We start from the raw sequence: 20109 nt of genomic DNA on the forward strand, positions 1-20109 counted from the left end.
ATCCAATCAGTCACTTTCTGTTTCATTTCAGTCATGTTGAAGAATATGTAATCACTGCACAGCGATCGACAACTTAATTTTAAAAAAATAGTAGGCGCTATGGAATTTTTTTTTCTTCACAATACCATTGGTTCTTTTGTTTACTCTTGTTCAAAACAAATTAATAACCAAGTGCTGGGAGTAGTTTGAAGTGGGGGGGGGGCAACTTGATTTGGAATTTTGTGGGTTTCTATTTATAGATTATTGTGAGTCTTGTGATTTAGCCATACTACAGTTGACGGATTGCAGTTGCACCAACATGGAAACACTTTAACTATTACCAAATTTGTTTTAAATATATTGTGTAAAACAAATTAGGTATTTTTAGCTACATTTAATGATATATATAATTTATACTTTTACAAATAACATATATTAATGGTGCATGCTGCTTTAGCGCAATTACATCTGATGTATCTTAAATTTTAGTGTAATTGTTTAAAATATTCAATGTGGAATCCTATATTTTTTCATACATTATCTCTTCCCCAAAACAAAATATTTTTTACAAATTATTTTTTTTACTTTTGGAGAATTATTTTCCATATGAAAAATACAATAAAGCAATTTGGATGACAAAATCCATATTTAAGACAATTTGGAGTATAAGGCAAAGCTAAGATTTTCTAGTAAAAAAAGTATTGTCTTATAGGCCGGTAAATACTGTATATTCCTTTCAGTTGTTACATGATGAAGAAATATGAATGAATCATCCTTGTAAGAAAAAATTACCTGCGGCAAGTTTTGGACATTATTCTTAACTTTGGCCATCAAATACTTTCTCATTAGCCTGTTGTAAGCCTCATCCTTCTTTGTGTGATGGCATTCATCTAATATCATTAGGCTAAAATCACTCAGAGATACAGTCTGCTTTTCCAAGTTGTTAAAAAGAATCTGTGGTGTGAAGCAGATGATGTCACAGTCTGGCAAGAAAATGTCCAGTGCTGTGGAATGCTCTGAGTCACCTGTAATCAGTTTGGTCTGGAAAATTGGAATTTTTAACAAATTTAATAAAAGTTTAAAAGTGTGTGCTTGAATTAAATAATTATATAATTAAACCATTTACAAAGAAAAAAATTACATTTCTTAAAATCATTTTCAATAATATACAAGCATCAACCTACATTTAAACGTTCAATGAGCTTAACAGCAACTAAATATGGATTTTAATTTGAAATTTGAAAATAAATTTTAGTACCTAGTTTTTTCCAGATGAGCTCAGTAACTAGTTCCATACTGACTAAGCTAAATCTGAGACTGACAGTTGAGTCACATTCCAAGTACCATTACTTTTAAAGACAAATTTATTATATCAGGCCCCAAAGTTATCAACTGTTCACATATAAAGAAATTGAGCTCCAGTTCAAGACAACAAAACTGAAAACTATACATACAATTTTTTGTGTATATTTCAGGTATAGTTTCTAATTTGGATGTCTGAAATATGACCTTGTACACTTTTGAATATTTGTCTTAATCAGACCTTGTTCACTGGTGAATATTTCTCTGAAACCTGACCATGTAAACTTGTGAATATTTTAAATTTGACCTTGTACTCTTGTGAATATTTTTACCCTGGTAGTATTTGCTTTAAGATATCAAGGTAACAGGCACCCAAGTGATTTTACACAAATAATTGTAGTTGCATTAGCTGAAAAATGAAGGGAAGATTTTCATTGGTCAGAACATAATCATGTGATCTGACCCAATTGTATTTATTTCTGTATAAACGGTATGGTGAATGACTTTATACTAACTTCTATAAATAGGGTCATGTGCAAAGTAACTAACATAAACACTGAACTGGAAGGCATACACAATGCATGCCTTTCAAATGAAATAAAAATGGTGGGTTTATATTTTGTTTAAAAAATTGAATAAATTGATTTAACAGAATCAAATAACACATCCTTGCTGTTTTTCTAAATAGAAATAATTCTTTCTTTGACTAGAAAAAAGAAAAGCTGGGAAACTCAAAATCTGCCAAGAACATTGGGGATACAGCACTTTCACTGCAGCTCGTTGTAAATGAATTTAAAACTATAGTATATGGATAGAGGGATTGGGAGGAGGAATGCTAACACTATAATAATCAGATTCACAGTCCTACAATGTAAGATGCTGATCCTTGATAGTTACGATGTGGAGTGGGTGGGAGATCCGCCATACCCACCCCCATAGTAACTGTCAGTGTTGATGTCTTGCACTATTTGACTATTGGACTCCCATCACTATATCAATTTACCAATAGTCTTAATTTCATTTGTAAGCAGCCCCTGTTGGTAGCCTAAACTGTTTGTCAAAACAAAAATAGATTTAAAGATGCAAAAACTGGTTACTCACGTGTCTGGACAATAATGATATGGCCAAGTCACAATGAACTCATCAGAGCATCAAATCCAAGAGTCATTCATATGTCAAACAAAACAACACATCCTTTGCTTTGAATACTGAACTTCCAAGAATATCACATGTGCCAATTTAGATAAAAAAAATTAAGACCATACTGTGGAATGTTCAAAACTTTAAGTTAGATCGCCTATCATTTGTAGAAGTTTTTGTTTGATATTGTTATAGTTAGTACGCTGTAGATGGAGAATCCCGTTCCATAAATAGCTACATGACAGCCACCTCAATAAGAATTCATATGCTTAAACAGGCTCTAGAACTGATAGAAAACATCTTTAAAAAAAAAAATAACAAAACAAATTTTAATAAAATTATAAATAATAGCAATTATAGGAGTTAAACATTTTTTCTTAGTTTATCTTGGTATATACTGTCAGTTGCTGACAGTTTACATAATGCCCTTTGGTCGTTATTTGCTGTGAGATTCTGCAACTGACAGTCTATACCATGATAAACTCAGAAAAAACAGCATTCAACCCTTAATTAAACAACACAAGCTTTTAATAGTATGAAACTAAGTCTTCAAAGCAATGTTGGCTGTCAAAGTATACTGCTGAATGTTAAAGGCATTCTTGCTGAAAAAAGTAAGTAGCCTATACTTAAGTGGATACTACATGATGTTATAATGATTTGACACGTTATGAAACACACCTCTCCCTCAATAATTGATGCACAATGGGGTCCAAAAACATAGACCCCACTATAAATGAGGGTACAAGTTACCGAGGGACCTCCCAAAAAATCTGCTAGACAGTGAGAAAACTGTGGGGGTGGGTGGAAACTGGACTGTTTAATGACTGAATGGTTTTATAATTGTGTAAAAATATTTGTTTATAAAGTACTTTTTTAATTACGTTCATTGTTCTGTAATAATTACATTAAAATAATTTACAGAATCTGAAAGATTGTTAACATTAATCCTACTGCTTTCAACAATCATCACGTGTATGTGGAAACATTTGCGTATTACGTCTTTGCTTTTTGTTTGTTGATTAGTCTAGTTTCCGGAGTGGTATGTAAAGAGTAATTTGAAGAAGGCAGTCTTTGAAAGCAAGGAAAAATACTAACTGTTGATACACCACCAAACAAGATTCCTGTTTTTAAGAACCTATCAACATTTAATCCGTGGGAAAATCATCTACATCAAAACCCAAATTTTGTATTGTTCAATTAGTAAAATATTGATGCCGTGATTTAATTGCAAGTAATAGTGAAACTAATTCTTATCATCCTTGAAGATATCTCTAAATGCCAATTAAGGAATTCTCTGAAACTAATTTCCCCCACAATTTTCTGTATCTGTGAAAAAGCTCTTTATTTACAAAGTATTTTTTTTCTCTTGGTACCTTGCTATCTTTAATCACAGTTATGACCAAGTAGGTCAGTTTAAAGCAGTTTAATTATACTACATACACAATGTAATTTATAACAGTGTTTGATTGATCAAATGAAATGAGTTCACCCAACATATAATCCGGGCACTGATCAAATGAAATGAGTTTACCCGACATACAATCAGGGCCATTGATCAAATGAGAATGAGTTCACCCAACATACAATCAGGGCCACCAGATTTATAACAGTGTTCGATTGATCAAATGAAATGAGTTCACCCGATATACAATCAGGGCCACTCAATTTTTAACAGTGTTCGATTGATCAAATGAAACAAGTTCACCTAACATACAATCAGGGCCACCTGATCTTAAGCCTGCAGGATTTGCATGACTTTTAATTTTTCTTTTATTCCACCTCATTTGTTTGATTCAAAAGATGTAATTAAAGTGAAAGTACAAATGAGGCCAATTTTAATTCAATGCAACAATACAACAAATACTTCCACTGGTCAGATAAAACATGGCTGGCACTTAATTAGGTTCCCAAAGAAACGTTCGGGAATATAGCTGTTATAATGGTAGACTGACACATTTTACATTTAAATACCAGATGTACTGCATTTATGTCTACACTTAAAAGGAACCAAAAGATAGAACTAAACCACAAATTATTTAATTGGTATTTATTTATTAAACTGCTTCCTCCACTAGGTGTATGTTACATTTTCACTGATTGAAATTTCCTTGAATATCGTTAATTACTGTGTACTAAGAATGTCGTTTGGAAAGAAAATGTAACAAATTATATGAATTCTTATTAAAAGTTGATAATTTGATAATGTTCATCAAAATTTCCATGTCCTATCTACTGTTTTTGACAGTAAAATTAGCAATATATCAAAGTTTCAGTTACTAATTTTGTTCGTAATTTTCTTCAAGTTCAACAAATATTTAATAAGTTTTGTACATTTTCTGGTTTGATAAATGGGACCCATACCTGACCCTACATTATAAGGAGATTCATCAAATAATAGGGAATGAGTTATCGAGGAGGTGGTGTAATGAGTAATATCATATTAACACTTTTTATATTATAAAGTCAATGTCAAAGGCATCACAAACTACATAATCTAATCATTAATTTTTTCTACGGTATTTGACAAATCAGCAAATACTGTCATTTTTAAGGCGAGTTAAATATTAAATTTAACCCTTTACCTCATACAACCGTCTTTGGATGCCTCTACAAAAGTCGCATTGAAGCGACTTTTGATGCTTCTACAAAAGTCCCATGGAAGCGCCTTTTGACGTCTGCTGTAAACATCAGCCATTTTAAGCCGGTTTTCGTAGCGCCACCTTCGGGGAAAACCCCTTATTAGATACTACATTCATTTCTGTGAATGACAATTACGTCAGATCACGTGGTCACTGTTTATGTACTGGTCGATATCTGCTATTTAAAGTAACTGGGTCGTAATCTCCACTCTCCAAAATGGCGGTCGTGGATTTCATTCAGTACTTACGAAGTTTTCATGATTAGAATCACAACTATGAAAGATTCAATAACCTCGGTAAAGGTCTGATATTGATATAGGCTGCAATTAGTTTTTATAAATTATCAAATTTAGATGACTTAGTGATGTAGACACAGATGAAAAACTTGTAAATTTCGAGTATGAGAAACGGCAGCTATGGTTGGTCACACGGCCTCACTGACATGACGGTGAACGAGTTCTCTCCAGATTTTAAAGCACATAACAAATTCTTCCGTGATAAATAATTACACAGCTATAACAATCGGACTTTACTCTTAAATTGTTCCACATATAATAGATGTGTACCAAAAATGTAAAATGGTTGAAATTGCTGTTAAATGTAACATACACTACATTGCTTAACATTTCACAGGCAAGCTATGCGTATGCGGTCGACTAGGTAACATGTGTTCTATTTATAGTGAGCTGCACTTTGTCACTATGCTCTATGAGGTAAAGGGTTAAGAGAGAAGAATTTGATATTTTGCTCACCAAACCATGCAAAACAATGCCATTCCACTGTTTCAGAACAAAATAGTATGGTTGTCTTTAGGCCTGAAGAGGATGATCTGAGAACTCAAAGCAGCAATAAAATACTGGTACTCATGTTTATTACCCAAAAATTCCATAGTCTGGTACTTGTGTTTATTTCTGGCAAATTGCATACTGGTAATTGTGTTTCTTACTGGCAAATTGCATACTGGTAATTGTGTTTCTTACTGGCAAACTGCAAACTGGTACTTTTGTTTTTTAATGGCAAATTGCATGCTGGTACATGTATTTATTACTGACAAATTGCATACTGGTATTCATGTTTATTACTGGCAAATTGCAAGCTGGTACATGTGTTATTACCAAATAAATTGCATACTATTACTCATGCCTGTTACAAGGAAATTACATATTGGTACTCATCTTTATTACTGGAAAATTGCATGCTGGCACTTGTGTTTATTACTGGCAAATTGCATACTGGTACTCATGTTTATTACTGGTAGATTATGTTCCTATAAGTCTAACTGTAAAACAAAAGCAGAAAAGAAGCTAACCGTGAAGTTTGGTAAATATTTCACAAATCTCTGGTGTTGCTGCTTGATCAGTGGGTTGGTTCTGGCCATGAAAACTACCAACTTCTCTACAGGTTACAAAGAAAAGACTTGAGTGGTATTATATTACATTACATACCTCTGTGTAGCATAAGAACTGAAATAACTAAATAATTACAATTAAACATAAAGTAGCAGGTAAAAATAAATGCAACAACTTTTATATCCAACAGCAAAATGGCTCAACAAGAGGCAAAAGTGTCAACATGGATTCCTTTTTTTCCAAATTCTTTACATCAAATATATTTTCTACTGGAATATTTTTATCAAGTAATAAAACCATATTACAGGTAACACAACATATATCTAACAGGTAAGATATAACAGGTAATATAAAACAAATCAAATTTTCTGCAAGCTATGATAATTCTGAACCATGAAATTATAACCAATAGTTCTGTTTAGCTAAAATACCATGCAAATTTCAAATTGGACAAAATGTATTAGTACTATACAGTTTCAATGGCTGTACCATTGACTTAATCATATCTTTTTGATTCCATGCTTTTAAAATGATCCAGATAGACTAGAAAGGTAAGTAATAATAACAGTTTAGATGCTTCTGCTAGATTTGACTAAATTATCAAGGCCTTATATGATAACATATAAGTATACCATGTTTAAGTCAACCCTCTTTTTATAAAATGAACACCCACACCCACACACATATGGACATTTTTCAACAGTACCTTTATATACTGGGGTGTATTTTACTATGAAATCTGTAAGAAAATAGCTTTTTTTTATTAAAAAAACTAGTATCATATTTTGAGTTGCTCCTTCTAAAAGTCAATAATCTTATTTATTGACTAGCAAGTCCATATTTTTGCTAATATTTTGACTTTGAACTGACCTATCAAGAAACAGAAGAGTTATTCCTCTCATTAAATTCACTGGTGTACAACTGGCACTGATTTTGCTAAGGTATTTAGTTTATCTAGTCTATAAGTTGACCTCTATAGGCATGATCAAAATTTATGAGAAATTACCTCAAATTACAGTAATTTATATGCTGCTTCTAATATGATGCTATCATTACCAATGACATCTATGCAAGCCAAGGTTTTGATATGATAACTCTATCTACACCTTGGTGGATTGGATCAAACAGATATTTTAGTGCTTTTTCCCAGAGACATCTATTGGATTTCATGAGTTGCCTCCCTTATTATGTAATGCCAACCAACCAATAGCGAGGTGAATTGTAAACCAGCCGTAAATTGTGGACGCAGTTGGCCTAACAAGAATACTTTGTAAGTTTAACATCGAAAATATGACTATGTATCACTGGGAAGCCATAACATCTATAAGAGTGAAAGGTATTTGTGCAAACATGAACCAGCAGGAGAAAATTGCTTATTTATCAGTCCATTCAAGCTGTGTGCTCCTCTTGTCTTGATCATGCAGGAACAGTGTTCAAATTTTAGCAACTTAATTTTGACTGGATGGGCTGGCTTGCTCTGCATCCAATGAAATTTATTAATCAGAAGCACAGAAATATCTGCGATATGTCAAGGTGTAGATAGGGCTATTACATTGGAATCTTGTTTAGCAAAGATGCACCACTGACAGTCAAAACAAATAAACCCATATATTTTAAACTCTATTATCATTTAACTTGTTGGACAGAAATACCAATAACTGTGTTGTACATAAGAAATTCTTGCTTTATAGAATTATGGAAAAAATAATTTTTATTTAACAAATCTTTAATTATCTACTTAAATTAACAATGATAGAATTATAATACTGGAACAAAGTCTTTCTCACTTCCTGGACTGGCAGACTCCAAATGATTCTTCACAATATAAAGAGCTACCCAGGTTTTTCCAGACCCTGTCTCAGCACAAATAATGGTGTTCTTTCCATGAAGAGCATCTTCTGCAAGTTCTAGTTGATAATTCCTGAGATTTAGTAAAGGATGACCGTGTTCATGCTGACTACATTCAGGTTTTTCCTCTAAAACAATTAAATACAACAGTATTTATTTTCACAATTGTAATAAAAATAACTGCATGCCTTATAAATGATAGTCATCTAAAACCACTATTTCAAATATTAGCATACTAAGTAAAGACTCTGAAGCTAAGAAACATAACATTTAAATTTAACCTTTCACACAGGCATGCTATATCTGGGCATCTGCCTGCCTACTTAAAATTTAACTTACCAGTAAAACAAGGAATTTCAAAGCATCTCTGTGTAGTTATAAAAGTCCCTTTCAATATATTGTTTTTTTCCTGAATGAAAATGCCACCTCTGAATGTAAAATCATTTTACATTCTCATTCACTAAAAAAACATTAAGTATCAGCAAAACAATAATTAAATTTACAGTCAATACAAAACCTAGGTGTCAGTCTCGACAGTATGCTCTATTACACCAAAATGTAATGAACATATGTAAGATTGCATGTCTGGAACTGAGATGCATCAGCTCCATTGACAATTTTCTTTAGGCTGATAGCATTAAAACACTTGTATGTGCCTTAGTACTTTCAAGACTGGACTATTGTAATTCAATTATATCTGCTTTTGTCAGTATCTACTATAGAAACTTCAAAACACAGCTGCTTGGATCATCCTTAGAGTACAAAGAACTGAGCACACCCTTCCTCCCTTCTCAGTAACATTGACTGGCAAATCATTCAATCCAGAACCAAACATAAAATTTGTTCACTATCCTACATTTCTTTTACTGGCTCATGTCCAAAATACCAAACTGACCATACCCATGTGTATACCCCACCTAGAAATTTGTGCTCCTATTCTGACACTCACATTTTCATTGTTCTCACTTTTAAAACGAAGTCATATGGACAATGTTCTTATGTGTACCAGGGCCCAGCTACATGGAACAAATTGCCCATTGATGCTCAATATTTACTTCCTTAATTATAGTCAGCATGGTTTTGTTTTGTATCTTCAAAGTGTTTATTTTTGCAATCTTATCATTCTATATGTTTTTATGTATTATCTAATAGTGTAAAATATTAGATGCTGTACCAAATCCACATTATTATTATTATTATTATTATTATTATTATTATTATATGGTGCATTAGTTCTGTCAAGTAGTAAAATACCCTACTTTTATTTAATCCATTTAACTGAGATACTGTAAATATTTGCATATGAAGTAACCTGTAGTAACAATCATGATTTCAATAAATTTCTCAATCTGAAAAATGACCGAAAATCCAAATACTGTATTTATTTGATGATAAGACCATGCTTGACAATAAGACATTCACTCAGCCCCCAATTCTAAAATCTTTTGCCAACTAATTACAAAGAAAATCATTATCTGACAATAAACCCACCTGCTACTTCTTGACAAATGTTAGACTGGTTGCACCGTCTGCTCAATTTAGAAATGCTATATCCAACATAAAATCAACATACTCATACCACAATAAATGTATGAATTTCATAGTTATATTAGGTGACACTACAGTTTCCCATTTTGCATAAGGTTAGATTTTTAAAGAAAATGAATTTTCCCATTTACCTCACTAGCTATACTGGCTATTAAAAAAAGGCCTTCTATATCTTAGGTATTGTTAAAAGAACTTTTACCTCCTTTTATTTTGGTGTATGATAGTGTGTGCTTGTGTGTGTGTGTGAGATTTGGCTCTTTAACACAGCTTTAACAATTTTTCAGTCATATCGCTACGCTGTAGTGTGGCAGTTTATAGTGATGTCTAAGCACTGGGGCATGATACTGCAGACATGTAGTATGATGTCCCACCCAGTCACATTATCCTGACACCAGGCCGACCAGTCCTAACACTAACCTGTTAATGCTGAGTGCCTAGCAAGGCAGCTGTTAGTACCATTTTAATAAGTCTGGATTGATTCAGCCAGGGTACAAACCTGTGACCTCACATATCTGAGGCAGATGCTCTAATCCACAAGACACTGGAGCAGTCGGGTATGATTGATTGGTGTAGTATGGATAATAGAGTAAACAGCTTGACCTTGCTTCAGATTTGTACCTATCAAAAATATGCTAGACCCACTTGGTCAATTTCACTTCCTGGACTTCAGAGGTAGGTTGTAAAGTAAAAAGAGCCAATAACTTTTTTGTACATTTTATGCATTTTGTAATTCATTCATTGCTCTTTCAGAAGCTGGTACTGTCTAGTCTGGCAAAATTCATTTTCCCTATTTTAATAACTGCTAAAGACAAATTCAGGCTACTTTTTTAAGTACATGGGAGGAATCGTTTTGGTTAGCTGTGTTCTTAGATCAAATACAATTTCCACAAGTACAATTATACAGAAAACAAATTCAGCCATTGTACAAGAAAGTAAAACTGAGGTATGACAAAATTCATGCTAGTGTGCATGTTGCAAATGCAAACAGCTTCACCTTACACCTATCTCTCTCTCAGAAGTTCATAATATCTGTACAGCTCCCCCTTATTTATTCATGTATAATGTACAACCATTGCAAACAGAGTCACAGTTGCATAATGTATAGATAGACCTGTATCCCTTATTTAATCATGTATAATGTACAACCATTGCAAACAGAGTCACAGTTGCATAATGTGTAGATAGACCTGTATCCCTTACTTAATCATGTATAATGTACAACCATTGCAAACAGAGTCAGTTGCATAATGTGTAGATAGACCTGTATCCCTTATTTAATCATGTATAATGTACAACCACTGCAAACAGAGTCACAGTTGCATAATGTGTAGATAGACCTGTATCCCTTATTTAATCATGTATAATGTACAACCATTGCAAACAGTCACATTGGGAAGAAATGTCTTCTAATTGAAGTACAGTGTTTTGATTGACTCTAAGATACTTCTCCTTACTGTTGTTAGGAAATAAACTGTACATTAGATTTCTGAACACTATGACAGGACTTGTTCAGTCCAACTTTCCAGTGCCTGAGCAGACCGAACAAATTTTCAAGAAATTGAATATTATTTATCAATATCATTCCAAGTAGGGTGTATGTTTACATAATAAAATATAGCGGTCCTTACCATCTGATGACTCGTAGTCTGAAGCAAGCTCATTTTCTGATTCTGATTGGTGAGAGTCTGCAGCTTCATCTTCAGCTATGTACAGAAAAGAAAGATAAATGTATAGAGGATCTTACAGTAGTGGTCATGTGATATAAAATGTATGAAATAATATCATGTGGTGACATACATTAGTATTTCAAGAGTTTTCTAAATTTCATGTAAAAAACAAGTTTATGACACTATTTATCCTATAGCATTAAGAACTTGGCATTAATTTGTGATGTTACTATAAGACAATGCTCCATTGCTCTGTGACATTACTTCATTACTCTAGAATGTTGCTATGTGACACTGCTGCATGACTCTAGGATGTTGCTATGTGACACTGCTCCATGACTTGAGGATGTTGCTATGTGACATTGCTCCATGACTCGAGGATGTTGCTACATAACATTGCTCCATTACTCTATGACATTGTTATGAGCTAAGTGTTATGCCACAATGTGATAAATTAGTTTTTAGATGACATCATAATGAGAATAAATTTGAAAGTTACATGATAAAAGGACTAATTACTCTACTGAAGTTTTTTTGAATTATATAGAGATACAGACTTTAAAACTGTGAAAGGAACATTATATATCACCCCATGGTTAACAGTCCTATATGCAGGCACTAATAGGTCATGGTTGACTCAGGAGATTATCAACCAGTGGGTCTCAACGGCCCTGAACTTTGACTTGAAATAAATTTAGTAAGCAGAAACCATTAGGTATTTTCTCTTTACACTTACCATGACCACGAACACTTACCTTTTGTCCACAGAATCAATAGGTTTCCATATTACAATAATTGCAAAATATCCACAAAGTTTGGTTAAGGAACTAACTCTAGAACAATAGTTATTCTTTGAAACCCAGTTCTTTTTTTAACCATCATGACCCTGACCTTTGACATTTTGACTCAGTACTAAAAAGGCCTCTTTCATGCCTTAAGTGCAAGCACTCCACAAACATTAGTAAAAGTATGTGGTCAAAAACTTAAGTTATTGTGCAACAAAATTTTGACTTCTTTCCAATCACTGTGACTTTGACCTTTGACGTTTTTCATTCCAAAATTAATACAATTCTTTTACCAAGTGCATGCAATGTGCAAACTTTACTTACATTAGGGGAAACTATTTCTGATCATGAAGTCAGTAACTCTGACCTTTGACCTTTTCACCCCCAAACTGACAGTTTTTTTTTCTTTTTCCCAAATGTAAGCCATCAACAGAGTTTAATAATTGCTGACTCTGAACAACCTGAATTATTGTGCAGAAACAAATTGGTAGGAGTCCTTTAACAACCTGGCATGGCTCCCATGCTTTTCTAAGATAAATTTCCAGGTCAATTATAGGGTTTATCCAGGATGAAATTACTTTCTTCAAGGTTCACATACGACCATTATTGTTTGGAATTAAAGAACATTTTAAATTATAAAACATGCATTTTCTAAATCTAAAGATGTTTCTCTTTCACGACTCTCCAAAAACATCGAGTAATTTGATCAGTTTTATAGCTAGTTTTACAAAATTCAACGTAACAATGCCAATAAATGGCAAGTGATATTAAGCAAACTAAACTGATCTTGTAAAAAAATGAGTAAATTTCAATATTTTATATTAAAAAAAGTAAGCAATTATGTGGAAGAGAAACAACAATGAATAGGATGTAACGTGTTTACAATGTTTGGTTCATGGGGAAAAATTACTAAAGAATTTAGAAACAGACCATGGGCTGGGAAACATTGTGAGAATCTTGTTCTAGTGGCAAGCTGACATGTTGGGTAGCAGACAATTTTGTGTGTGTGGGACAACTTCTTGCAAAATTGGAAACTTTGATTAAGATGCAAACAAAATTTAAGGTATACATTTCCATCTTTTATAAAATGTATTTATTTATATGATTCTAACAGATACATAGTAAATAGGATTTTCTGGGTTACAGGTTTAAGAAGGTCATGGTGTGGGTCTTCATGTTAATATTTAGAAATCACATTTTCACAGGCATTTCGAGTCAAAATGTGGGATATTTTTGTACACTTTATGAATATCACATTTCTTAATTAAAATACAATCTTTCTTTCTTGATACAAAATGACTTTTTGGCAACAAATAACACGTGATCCAATGTTTACAGAAATGACGTATCATTGTGCAGAATATCCCGACGTGCAGAATCGGCCGGCATGGTGGTAAGACAAGGGATGGCAATTTCTCATTTCAGCTCTGAGATTCAACAATTAGGACTATAAATTTGGCTTAAAACGATTAGCTTCCTTCAAATATTCCCACCCCATTTTTCATATTTGGACATTTAGGTTGGGGTGTGGGGTCACTGTAACTGCATATCAAAAATTTGGAAAATGGTAGTCGCTTACCTGCAGGCCTAGAAAATTTAAACTTTTGTTATATCGACTCATGCCTGCATGAAAATGACAGGAAAATTATTTATTTTCTCAGAAATGGCAAGTATTATAATCATTATGTCATTAATCCACAGTCAAACAAGATGAAACTACGGCATAGATGAAACCTGACCCAGTACTTGACATTTGCACTATTAGTCATATGACTTCACAAATCTAAAATAAGGACATCGGAAGTCCAACAGTCATGCGATAACAACAAAATCCTTTATAATGTTGTTGTACAGAAATTCAATTATATTAAATGAAAGTCAGATACATTTTGTAAAAACCAGCAATCTGGCCAGTCTGATTTATCAAGCAGAGATCACATGTCAATATGGTAGTCACGTGATACAACAATACTCCAAAAGTTGTTCTCAAAATATATAAATATGGAGAATTTTGTGTTCTTTCATTTTTGTATTATTATTATTACAACCAGATAACGACTTTCACTTAATATATTTTTCTTATTTTTTTCTCTAGAACATTTGAAAAGGTGGGTTGTTAGATCTGTGAACAGTACTGATGCGACTAGCAATGCAAATCACAAGCACCAGGTCATATTTCATCAATGATGTGGTTTTATCTTGTCTTTCAGCAAATTAAATACATAACGATTTTAATACTCACAATTTCTGAGAAAATAAGTAATTTTTATATCGATTTCATGCATGTATCACTCGATCTAGAAATGTTTAATGATTGCTAGGCCATCCAGTAAGTGGCTACGCTTTGCCACCACCATGCTGTGATGCTAGATTGGTCTTCATACCTTCCATTTAGAGAAAGATACATATGTCGAGCTGACTTCGAAAATAAAAGTCTACTAGAAGAATCTAATCCACTGAGTGTTTCGACTGCCTTGGCATATATGTTTATTGCATGCACCCAAATGATCCATACTGCACCCTCCGAACATTCTGGTTATAACTCAATAAATTTAACTCATGATCAGTTTAGTTGAGTCAACTACATGATTGTTTCAGGCGTCAATTGGTGGCGGAAAATTCCTGGGTTTTCCCTGACTTTCATCAATATTTGCGATATTCCAGGACTTTTCACGGTTGGGAATTTTTTTTTTTCTCTCAACTTGTTTCAGATTTCCCGGTAGCGTGGAAACCCTGAATTTGAGGTCAACGTAAATAGAATTCTTTCCTACCCCAAGTGCATGTACATAGTTTGGTAACTAAAGATGGCAGAGAACTCTAGGTATTGTTTGGCAGTCACTGTGACCTTAATTTTTGACCGTTTCACTCTGAAATTTACACATTTCTTCCATGTTAAAAGTGCAAGCCATAATAAAAATTAATAAACAAATGGTAGACAACTTGAGCTTTTGCCTTATTGCTTTTTGTCGTTCTTTAAACTGAAAACTTGTCAGAGACTGTCACAGTTGCTGCAGGCACATGCAGCCATTTTTGATAGTTTAAATAATAAGGATGTGACAACACTCACTCACCATCTACAAATTAATACCAATTGATGTGGTTCATAATGATGCCCCCACCCTCAGCAAATTCCATAATTATTTTATTGCAACAGCATGTCTAGCATACAGTAGCCCAAATTTCCTCAGACCCTTGCCACCAAATTTTAAATATTTGGACATTTATGTTGGGGTATAGGGTCAGAGCAAATTGCCTATTGAAAAGTTGGAATTATCTAACACCATGCAGTGTCAACATAGGGTAGCCGCCTACTAACTGGACTAGCAAACTTGAACATCCTTACATAGGACCATACCTTCATGAAATTGATAGGAAGATGATTTACTTTCTCAGAAATTGTGAGTATAACATTATGTAAGTCTTTCATCTGTGGACAGAAGAGATGAAACTAAATCATTGATGAAATCTGACTAGGGACTCCCCATTTGCATTGCTAATTATGTGACGTATATGGTTGTAAAACTAATTGTGTTTGTGCCCTGGAACAAACATTATGTCGTAATCTGAACTTGCATAAAGGAGTTTTTACAAATGTGTGTTTGAAAGAAAACCCCAAATAGCCGATTCCCAGTGTGGTTCATCTTCAGAGAAGGATTTTGTTCAGCCAATAGCTATGATGACAACAATTTTCAAAATTATGAAGTAGATCAGATTGGAGCTAGGGAACGGATATACCAGTGGGTGATTTTGAGCCCGAAAATGATGTTAAGAACCACCAACCCACAAGAAGCTACTGTTTTATCACACAGGCATTCTGTGATACTAAAATTATGTGGTACAGAAAATTTTGTAACTTCATATTTTGACTTCAAAGTTGTATCTGTAAGATTTTAATTATAACTACCTACCCAGAATGCATTGCTGTATAACATTCTCCCATACATAGATCTGTCCACAGATCCAGTTAAACTGGTTGAACGTTACTTTTCAAATTACTACCTAATTTGTTTCACTTGATTTCAATTGTTAGCTAATTATAGCCCATTATAATATAATGGTTGAAATTAAAACATCCTCTACCACAATGATAATTTGCTTACATAATGTTCATTGTAACACAGTGTTGTTTACAATATACTCCAGTATAAGGCAGCTTCAACTTGCTATAATGGGGTCCCTTGCTATAGCATCCTTCACTAGACTGCTGACCCTATTCTGATGTGGGAGTCGTCATTGATTCTATTTAATTGGCTAAATTTTGTCTTACTATTTAATACGGCATAATTTGTTTTGCATAATTTTTGTTATTGGCTATTGGAAATCAAATATAGTTTTCATTTCATCTATTTTATATTTATGAACTGCTATGACAGACTTGTTCAGATATCCATCAGTATAAAGTTTCCTCACTTACAACACACGTCACATTTATGACTCCCAAGAGATAGATCTATATATCTGTATGTCTTAAATAAACAGCATTATTTAGAGCAAGCACTGGCACCTTTTAGAATTCATCTGTGCTTGATATAATCAATTGTAAAACACTGCATGCCAAGTCATATATGTCCCTTTAATTTAATTGTTGTTTTGAATATATACAATACAAAACTACAACTTGTGCTGCATGCCTGTCTAAAGTGTCAGGCATGCCACCGTTGATATATGTGCCACAGGTTGCTGACACCTCATTTAAATGAATCACTACAATGGTGTTATATACAAGGTGAACTGAACACATTTCCCTGATATGCATTATTAAGGCAAAATGCAGTTCCCTGAACAGCATTATTAAGGTGAACTGTACACAGTTCCCTGAACAGCATTATTAAGGCAAACTGCACAGTTCCCCAACCAACATTATTAAGGAGAACTGTACAAATTTCCCTGAACAGCATTATTAATGTGCACTGTACACATTTCCCTTAACAGTATTATTAAGGTGAACTGTACACATTTCCCTGAATAGCATTATTAATGTGCACTGCACACATTCCCCAGAACAACATTATTAAGGTGAATTGTATACATTCCCTGAACAGCATTATTGAGGTGAACTATACACATTTCCCTGAACAGCATGATTATTGTGCACTTTACACATTTCCCTGAACAGCATTATTAAGGTGAACTGTACACCTTTCCCTGAATAGCATTACTAAGGCAAACTGCACATATTTCCCTGAACAGCATTATTAAGGCAAAATGTACACAATTCCCTGAAAAGCATTATTTAGGCAAACTGTACAACTTGTACCGCATGCCTGTCTAAAGTGTCAGGCATGCCACCATTGACACATGTGCTATAGGTTGCAGGCACCTGATTTAGAGGAATTACTGTAATGGTGTTATATACATGGCGAACTGAACACATTTACCAGAAAAGCATTATTAAGGCAAACTGCACAGTTACCTGAACAGCATTATCAAGGTGAACTGTACACACATTTCCCTGAACAGCATTATTAAGGTGAATTGTAACATTTCCCTTAACAGCATTATTAAGGTGAACTGTACATATTTCCCTTAACAGCATTATTAAGGTGAACTGTACACACTTCCCTGAACATCATTATTAATGCAAACTGTACACATTTTCTTGAACATCACTGTTAAGAGAAATTACTGTAATTGTAACTTTATTGTGTTATCTGATGTGTGTACGTGTCATTTGGATTTTTAATGTAGCTTTAAATATTTTTTCAGTCATATCGCTATGATGTCTGCAGTGTGTCAGTTTATAGTGATGTTTAGCACTAGGGCATCATGCTGCAGACATGTAGCATATCCCACACAGTCACATTATCCTGGCACCAGGCTGACCAGTCCCAACACTAACTTCTTAATGCTGAGCACCAAGTGAGGCATGTATTTGTACCATTTTTTAAGTCTTTGGTATGACTCAGCTGGCATTCTAACCTGCGATCTCCCACATCCGAGATTGATGCTCTAACCACTAAGTCACCAGAGCGGTCGGTGTAATCTCATAGATTCATCCTTTTCTTCAGTCACCTTGTGTGACTTCAGATTTAATGACATTAAACACTTTATGGTATATCCTGTATATTCTGATATTATTGTTTTTTTTTTTATAGGAACTGATATTTTGTGATATCTACATATAAAGAAATACACACTTAATCGTGAGATTCGACATCTTGACTTGGCCAAATAAAAACTGCCATAGTATTATCTTATGGTGTGATTCCCTGACTTAAAAAATATTTTTCTTTAGAATTATTTATTAAAGTGACAAATTCCCATTCTCTACTAATTAGCTGTCAGTCAATGGATGTTTATTAAAAATCCAGTACACTGAAATCCAACCTTGTCCTAGGGCACATGAAATTATGCAACGACATCTGCTGTACTACATGTCCCCTTATCCCCAACCATTACCAATTGTAAGTTTCCACTTTATAACATGTATAAATTTAGTTTGTAAATAATGTCGTTATTTTTCTTTCAATGTGTAGGAACCTTTTACTTAAATGAGCACTGAAGAAAATTATGTCTTAATTATGTCTTTTTCAAGGTTATCTAATTTGTTATTCTAATGAGTTTGACTGCATAGTCATCTTGGCCATGACAATTCATCTTTTTCATAAAATGCACATGAAAATGATAAAAATGTTTTTGAACTCAAATAAATACCTGAGCATGTACAAGAATTTTTAGACTGGGAAATTGAAACTTATAACATAGCTCTATAAGGCAATTCTTACTGGACACATTAAGCTCAAAAGACTTAGTCTGCAGATCCCTAGTTAAATCCTTCTCCAGGTCACCACCTTTCTTCCCATCAAGAATGTTCATATTCTGCAATAGATCCCCCTTGACCTCTGTCAGACTGCTGCTAGGGTAGCAAGAAGCTGGCAAATTGTCTGTAAAAGGTCTGCCATCAAAATCAGCACGAGCAACTTTTTCTCTTTTGTTGACTACATATGAATCATCTGTTGTATCTTGTTGTGGGTTGCTAGGCAATGGAGCAGCAAGGTCACCAGTGGAAGTGTCTGGTCCACCACTATCTATTAAAATCCGATAAATAAAAACAAATGACTAATATTTAAAGATCAAGGAATACAAATCAAATTTATTGTCTGCATTAACTTTTGTCTCTTAAATCATTCAATAATACTATAAAATCATTTTTTTCTTGTACAATCATTGTTTTATAACTCAATTAAAATATGGTATACATTATTTTTATTATATTTTTGCCTTCCCTGAAGTCCATGATATTGCATGAAACATAAATACATTTTTCAGACCTGCTAACCCTGACAAGTCCATCTCAGTAAGGCAGTTTATTTTTTTCCGTAAGAGTGACCAGTTTTCAGTAAGGTGTAACAAAATATCAATAACTGCTATTGCAAATCTGAAAAATGTAATTAAAAGTTTGACACCTTGAAAATAAACATTATGTTCAACTGAAAAGTTTGTAAAGTAATGTGTAGACTTTATTTACCACTAGTACAGTTGCACAGACTCTAGTTCCAAACCATATGCAGCTCAATGGCTTGTTGCTATCTCTCAACCTGACATAATTCTTGGAAATACTTTTCCATTTCACATTACAACGGCAATCATATTTCCTGCCACGAGTCATACTCAAATTGGCATGTGATGTCCAATAAACGTAATTGTGTCCTTGCCAGCTTTTATTCACAAGATTCTGAATAATCCTTTTTATTCTTCTGTGTCAATTATTAATACTTTTCTATAAGCTTATTTTCCCTTCCGTCTTAAACATGCATCGCTTTCTGGATGCCATTTTTAAAAACTCTATAATCAAAAGTATGATAACGCAGACGCTCAGCATGAACAAATAGGTGGAGTTTAAAGCATCTGG

General features: G+C 33.6%; 1 protein-coding gene across 3 annotated transcripts in view; it reads right to left on the minus strand.

Moving 5' to 3' along the window:
- LOC149772480 (ATP-dependent RNA helicase DHX58-like) overlaps window positions 1-20109 on the minus strand; it is a 92124-nt gene that overhangs the window by 39514 nt on the left and 32501 nt on the right. For all 3 annotated transcript variants that reach the window (XM_089947774.1, XM_089947773.1, XM_089947772.1), the window contains exons 6-10: window positions 18983-19285; window positions 11434-11508; window positions 8197-8385; window positions 6370-6455; window positions 772-1020 (exon numbers count right to left, since the gene is read on the minus strand). In XM_089947774.1, coding sequence (XP_089803900.1) covers window positions 772-1020; window positions 6370-6455; window positions 8197-8385; window positions 11434-11508; window positions 18983-19285 — 902 coding nt within the window. The remainder of the gene's footprint in view (window positions 1-771; window positions 1021-6369; window positions 6456-8196; window positions 8386-11433; window positions 11509-18982; window positions 19286-20109) is intronic.

The sequence above is a fragment of the Sinohyriopsis cumingii genome, unplaced genomic scaffold (assembly GCF_028554795.1).
Source record: "Sinohyriopsis cumingii isolate HCF-2022 unplaced genomic scaffold, ASM2855479v2 utg001460l, whole genome shotgun sequence".
Taxonomy (NCBI): Eukaryota; Metazoa; Mollusca; class Bivalvia; order Unionida; family Unionidae; genus Sinohyriopsis; species Sinohyriopsis cumingii.